At 33.7% G+C, this 7,411-nt stretch overlaps 1 protein-coding gene across 1 annotated transcript; it reads right to left on the bottom strand.

Moving 5' to 3' along the window:
- Positions 1-1,422: 1,422 nt before the first annotated feature.
- Positions 1,423-5,591, bottom strand: LOC123536454 (uncharacterized). The gene is made up of 3 exons (XM_045319652.2): positions 5,307-5,591; positions 2,139-2,300; positions 1,423-1,825 (listed from the first exon to the last, which is right to left on the bottom strand). Exons 1-3 carry the CDS (start codon positions 5,503-5,505, stop codon positions 1,668-1,670), a joined length of 519 nt encoding a protein of 172 aa, XP_045175587.1. The 5' UTR covers positions 5,506-5,591; the 3' UTR covers positions 1,423-1,667.
- Between the last annotated feature and the right edge of the window lie 1,820 nt (positions 5,592-7,411).

Below are 7,411 nucleotides of genomic sequence, written 5' to 3'. Positions count from 1 at the left end.
TGAAAGCGAACCATCTACTGGAAGCGAACCATCTACTGGAATGTACGGTGCCCCTAAAGTGACATGTTACACACTTTTTTTCCAATTAGGTAATGTGAGACTTTTTTTTATTTCGTTTAAACGAAATGATTTCGTTTAAACGAAATAAGTTATTTCGTTTAAACGAAATAAAAAATAGTCTCACATTACCTTATTGGAAAAAAAGTGTGTAACATGTCACTTTAGGGGCACCGTAGGAATGAAATAGGTAGCGTTGACCATTTGATGGAATCTTTATATATATTTGTTTCCCGGCCTCGCCTATAACACTAAACTACATTCGTAGTATCCGTAGCTGAAAAATGATGGATTCTTATGGTTTTCAAATCACTTGACAGCTCTAGGTTTGGCACTAAGGTGGCATTTTCATCATGAAATAATTGCATTACATAATTTGGAACTACTTTTTGTACAATTATGTTTAAAGAGGAGGCACGGAAGATGTATGCATTTACAGTATACCAACTGCATTTTTGCCCAATACTGGAACTTCTCAAGCCCAGTGACTGTATATGCAATTTACAATCATTAAAGACGATAATAAAAATATCACGCTTGTGACATTTTGTTCTTTTTATTATTTCATATTCCGTTTACTTTCCTTTTTCGGTATGCACCAAATCCAATACTTTTGAAACAGTCTACGTCCCATTCATGCTGATGATATTGATTCAGGGTCTATTACTGACTGTATGTCAATTAATTTTACATAAACTAAATATATATATGTATTTCATGATGTTACACCTGTGTACCAAAAATATTTAAATCGGTCAAGCTTTTCATGAGTTATTGTCCTGAAACCACGAGTTTGGCAAATTTTGAGTTGAAAAGGGGTCATAACTACGCAAAAAATTGGTGGTTTGTAGCCAAAGTCGAACTTGACATTAAATATGTCAAGCCTTTCAAGAGTCTTTCAACGGACCGACCGACCGACCGACCAACCAACAAGCTCACTCCTATATACTACCCCCTCCCCCCTCGCAAATTTCGTTTGTGGGAGTATAATTATTGAGAAAGCCCTTTGTCTATTTTGGCACCACTATTTGGAATGTTGTACCAAATTACATTAAAAATGCAGTTCAAGTCATTATGAAGTAAGTCATATTTACAATTTCATATGATGGTGTCTGTATATTTACCACACTTTATTATGCAACATGGTCTTTAACCTTAAGCCCGCTGGCGGTAAGTGATTCTGCCTATGCGATCAGTGAACACCCCTTCGAATATCAAATGGTAGTGCCCAAATTGAATGATGGACCAGTCCATTATATAAATTTAGCAGGCTAAAGGTTAAAGAATCATGATTGTTATCATTAATAGTAGTAGTAGCACTATTTCTTCCAGGCTTACTCAGTAATTATCCCGAAGGTGCGTTTTAACAAACTTTTGATCATAATACTACTTTCTATTTTTCTCATGTTGTTTCCAACTTTATTCATTACTTTTTGCTCCTTATTACGTACAGGATATATTCTCTTAGAGCTCAAAAGAACTACTTTTTCTGTGTGCACTAATCTTAACCGATAATTATTTTTCCGCATAGATATATATTTTTCAAAACAATTTTAGAATTTTTTATAAATGTCAACATTTGTGTACAGTTCTCCTTTTTCATATAAAATTTAATCTTTATCCATAATTTTTGCTCCTATAAAAATCCCGCCGGCGATCCATGCTGTTATCCAGGCAACTACAGCCAGTGCAAAACCTGCGTGAAGATCCGAGTCGTCATTTTTTATTTCACCAGCATAAACAGCCATGGCAATCATGAAGCAAACACCTGGACAAAAATCATTTATTGAGACATAATATTTGAATGACAAATCATTATAAAAAGATTATTCCATTCTAAATCTAAAAACACAGTTGTCTGAATCAGATTGGTGATTTTCTTTCAAATGATTCATAATAGATAAGAATGAAATTAGACAATGTAAGAAAGAAATGCAGAGATGGAACAATCGTGTATAATAAAGTACTAACTTCAACACTTCTAACGTCAGTTCCAAACTATATATATTAAAACCTCTTAACATAACAGCTTCTCTAGTACTAGTAATCCATTTGAAATTTTGGCTTCATGAATTACTCACCCGAAAATATATCGACTCCACCTGCTGCAAAGTACAGTATCTTTGTACTCTTCATAACAAACATGACAAGGACTCCTGATACAATAGCGCCAAAGGTTCCAAATATGCCGAGAAACATCATTGCTCGACATGCGTTTACTTTCACCATCGCCTCATCTGATACTATATAAATTATAAAATATATATATAAAAAGGTATCGCTTATTAAATTCATTTATTGCATACTCGTTTCTATTCCCCGTTATGTTACAATGGTACCAGAAACGTCCACTGACGGCTGAATTTCATATCTGGTGCGTTGTGTCGTTGCATTAATTCTTTTATTTAGTTCAGTATTGCCAATCTTATTCAGGCATTTGAGTAAATTCACAATATCTAAATTGCATGTAAACGTGCTGATACATATGTAATAAAAGTGTTATTTTCTTTGCATCGGGAATAACCAATAAGTCTTTGTTTCTTTTTGTGAGTTTTCTACCTTGTACCTGTTGTACATTTATATACCGAACGAATGCTTTCTTTGATGTGATTCTCTAGGAGCATGTGTATGGTGGCATATTACTGCCACACGTTATTAAACTTATTCTTTTGTTAATTATCTAGATAACTACTTAATATCTATGATATTTATCTAGTTATCTAGCTATATTTTCGTGAAATATTTCAAAGCAACATACATAACGTAACATGAATCGTGTCCTTCCATCTCAAAACTGCCACACTTACCTTCTTATCCAAGATAATCAAGTGACTAACTTGTTAAGATTTCGCGAAAACATAAGTAGATAACAATTTAAATTAACAAGGTTACGAGTTGATTAACGCAAAATCTGAACTAGTTATTCATTTAATTATCTATTGAACTACTAGTAGTTACTTTTTAAGATTTCACGTTGCTACTTAATAATTGGTAACAAGAAAGTATTTCGTGTTTCATAGGTTTTAAGTTGTTATCTAGATAATTAATACAAAAGTTAGTTAAATAACGTGTGACAGTAGTATGACACCATACATGTGACATTATATTTACACAAACTAAGCATTTGTTTACATGCATTAAAAACAAATTAAGAACGCGCTTGTGTGCACATACAGTACCATTAGCGAGCGAAACAACGTCCATCCTCATCATTTTGAAGATCAGTGTATAAGAAGATTACGGTTCAGCGATGTTGAGTCGTAGGATTTTCTTGTGTCGTGGGCAACGTTTTGAATCTCATATTTTAGAAATTAATAAAGGCAAAATTATTTCCTCTTTTGTTGCTAAAAATAACTTACCAGTTAGAAACTATGACCTAAAAAACAATAAGCCACAGCATAGTCGTCTGACTGGCATAAAGGAAACGTTTAATTCTTTAAATTTACAATGATCCCACAATGACTTTGGATTTTTTTTTAATGCAGCAATTACATATGCAGTAATTTAACCAATATTTATCTAAACTCTTTCTTTTTTTCTATAAATTGGGCATCAATACCTACAACTTTAAGGGATGAATAGTGGATATTACGTGAGTGTCTTTTTATATTGAATTTATTAAACGAGTTGAATAAAACAATAAAATGCGAGTTTAACAAATTCAGTGTGTAACATCACAAATGTAATATTCTTTTTATCACATGTTAGCTTTTCCTGCAATCAAAAATTCTACTTTTAACTATTATAAACAAGTCAATTTGACCAACGTCTCCTATACTATAAACGACTTCGACGTCAAAGTTTATTGTAGGGATCATTCACGTTTCTTTTGTGTGTGTGTATTTTGTTAAAACGTCTGCAGAGGCCCGCGGGAATGTTTGTGACCGAGACCGAAGGTCTCGCTATTCTTCCATAAAACAAGAGAGTCATGATGACCCTGAATCGCTCACCTGAGTATACTGAACCACATGTTTCAAATGGCAAACTGATGCTAAAATATTAGAAAGTAGATCAGTAGGTCACATTTATGGTCACTGAAACACAGTTTAAAGATTGGTGTGCAAAACTGTGCATGTCATCCAAATTTCAAGACTGGATCTTAAAAAGAGTGGTCACAAGCAAAACTTTACGCACGGACACACGGACGACGTAGACCTACTGACCTAGTTTTTGACCGCAGTTGACCCAGTTTCGAACTTGACCTAGATACCATCAAGATGAATATTCAGACCAACTTTCATACAGATCCCATGAAAAATTTCGCCTCTAGAGAGGTCACAAGGTTTTTCTATTATTTGACCTACTGACCTAGTTTTTAAAGGCACGTAACCCAGTTTTGAACTTGAACTAGATATCATCAAAGTGAACATTCTCACCAATTTTCATGAAGATCCGCTGAAAATTGTGGCCTCTAGGGAGGTCACAAGGTTTTTATATTTTTACACCTACTGACCTAGTTTTTGATCGCAAATGACCCAGTTTCGAACTTGACCTAGACATCATTAAGACGAAGATTCAGACCAACTTTCATACAGATCCCATGATAAATATCGCCTCTAGAGAGGTCGCAAGGTTTTTCTATTATTTGACCTAATTACCTAGTTTCTGAGGCACATAACGCAGTTTCAAACTTAAATTAGATATTAGCAAGATGAATATTCTGACCTATTTTCTTGAAGATCCATTGAAAAGTATGGCCTCTAGAGAGGTCACAAGGTTTCTCTATTTTTAGATCTACTGACCTAGTTTTTGACCGCACGTAACCTAGTTTCAAATTTAAACTAGATATCATCAAGATGAACATTCTCATCAATTTTCATGAAGATCCATTGAAAAATATGGCCTCTAGGGAGGTCACAAGGATTTTCTAATTTTAGACCTATTGACCTAGTTTTGGACCGCACATGATCCAGTTTCAAACATGACCTAGATATCATCAAGATAAACATTCTGACTAATTTTCGTGAAGATCCATTGAAAAATATGACCTCTAGGGAGGTCACAAGGATTTTCTATTTTTAGATCTACTGACCTAGTTTTGGACCGCACATGCCCCAGTTTCAAACTTGATCTAGATATCATCAAGATAAACATTCTGGCCAATTTTCATAAAGATCCCATGAAAATATTTTGGTGGAACTAAGATAGTTCTTGAAAAACATGTGATTGGATATACATGTTTCGAGGTCACAAATACTGACAATAATTATAAGAAATAAATGAAAATAAAAGTTAGATTTGTAAAATACCGAGTTCAGCCGTATCAACGTCCGTGCATATTTTTATTCCACTAGTCTCCAAACAGTATTCCCATAATCCAATGTTGAGAATAACATTCGATAAATTCGCCTCCTCCCAGTACTTTGACGAGAACGACACTATACCAAAAATAAGTGCTAACCCTGAAACTCCGATACCAGCGAGACCAAGAACATTAAATTTTGCCATGATCGAATAAAGTCTTACTCGCTTAAAAGTTTTGAAACTGCTAGACTGATTCTTCAGAGTTTCTTTTATACTTGTACATACGTGTGTTGCCCTGAAACGGCATATAAACAAGGAACAAACAAAAAGAAATAAATTGTTTCTTGTCCGCAGGCTGAAGGATTATTGTATATTTTCGTCTGTGCTTTTAATATTCATATTTAAAAGCTTTCCTGTGTGTTAGATTTTACTCTTCTTAAGTTTATTATAGATGTGAAATGAACATTTGTTTTAATCATCTATTCTTATATATTCAAGTGTTGTAGACTTTCCTATTCTTTATCTTTTGCGTGTTGTATTTTTTCCATGCCCCGTAGGTTCTCCTATCTACACGTATTTGCATGCCGTAGTTCGTCCTAACTACATGTAGCTGCATGTCGTAGTTCCTACTATCTATATGTATTTGCATGTCCTACTGTCTCCTAACTACATGTATTTGCATGTCGTACTTTCTCCTAACTAAATGTATGTGCATGTCGTACTTTCTCCTAACTAAATGTATGTGCATGTCGTACTTTATCCAAACTACATCTATTTGCATGTCTTACTTTCTTCTAACTAAATGTATGTGCATGTCGTACTTTCTCCAAAACTACATGTATTTGCATGTCTTACTTTCTCCTAACTAAATGTATTTGCATACCGTACTTTCTCTTAACTACATGTATTTGCATGTCGTACTTTCTCCTATCAAAATGCATTTGCCTGTCGCAGTTTGCATGTTGTATTTTCTCCTATCTACATGTATTGCCATGTCGAAGCTTCTGCTGTATATGTGTATTTGCAGGTCGCAACTTCTCCTATCTCCATGCATTTGGCTGTTATAAATTTTCCAATTTACATGCATCTGCATTTTGTAGTTTCTGTTTACATGTATTTCCTGTTTTAGTTTTTCGCATTTGTATACTGGACTTTTTTCAATTCGTGTATATTTTCATGTTATAGTTTCTCAAATCTACGAGTATTTGCATGTTGCACTTTCTCATATTAATATTTACATTTGTATGTTGCATATTATTCTGTTTGTGTATAATTTCCTGCTGTTCATTTTTGCTATTCGTGTGCATCTATGTGTTATAAGTGTATCTGCATATCTAAGTTCTTTGATTTTGACTATGCCATACCTTCTACTATGTGTTGCTAACTGCAGATTTATTTTAACATTTGCTATTCATATTCATTATGCATGCTGTGAATTCTCCTTTTTGTATGTATTTGGGTGCAGCTCCTGCTGTTTCATCGTGTGTATAATCATCATTTGAATTTGTAACTTCTCCTAACAACACTTACTCATCAATTCATATGTATGCGTTTACACTACTGATTTAAATATTATTAGTCTTAAAACGTAACAAATTGATGCCTTAAAAGCTTGCTCATTGTACATGGTTACTACGTATGTTTTAGAAGCATGCGTGTTGTGCATGGTACATTGATAATACTGTTGGAACATGGTACAGACATACTTTGAATCCTCTGACACCTCGAATCATTCGTGTTGTACATGGTACTTCAAATGACTTTGGGACATTTGCAGTATACAAAGTAAATACATACCTTGACTACTTTTTTAGCATTTGTGTTTTACATGATGCATAAATATTTGAAATGTTTTGGAGCATTTCTTTTGTACATTAACACCTTGAATATTTTAGAGCATTTGTATTTCAATGAACACTGAATGCAGTTGTATATAGTAGATGGATGCTTTTTGGAGAAACCGTTATGTATACAGAAATGTACTTGAAATAATTATATTTATGTATATAAGTTTTTTACAATAAAAAAAAACAACTTACATTAATTTTAGATAATTGTCTTTTATTATAGCGCTGTGAAGAAGGTGTTTGACGTGGTAACAAGAACCAAA

Source organism: Mercenaria mercenaria, chromosome 17 (assembly GCF_021730395.1).
Source record: "Mercenaria mercenaria strain notata chromosome 17, MADL_Memer_1, whole genome shotgun sequence".
Lineage (NCBI taxonomy): Eukaryota > Metazoa > Mollusca > Bivalvia > Venerida > Veneridae > Mercenaria > Mercenaria mercenaria.
This window is presented reverse-complemented; position numbering and strand designations above follow the sequence as displayed.

What these genes read in the sequence shown, in the direction of transcription:
- LOC123536454 (XM_045319652.2), bottom strand. Translation starts at nt 5,505, where the DNA reads ATGGCAAAATTTAATGTTCTTGGTCTCGCTGGTATCGGAGTTTCAGGG. An exon ending in CGTTGATACGGCTGAACTCG is followed by an intron (nt 2,301 to 5,306) that starts GTATTTTACAAA and finishes TAATTTATATAG; the next exon opens with TATCAGATGAGGCGATGGTG. An exon ending in TGGAGTCGATATATTTTCGG is followed by an intron (nt 1,826 to 2,138) that starts GTGAGTAATTCA and finishes ATTTTTGTCCAG; the next exon opens with GTGTTTGCTTCATGATTGCC.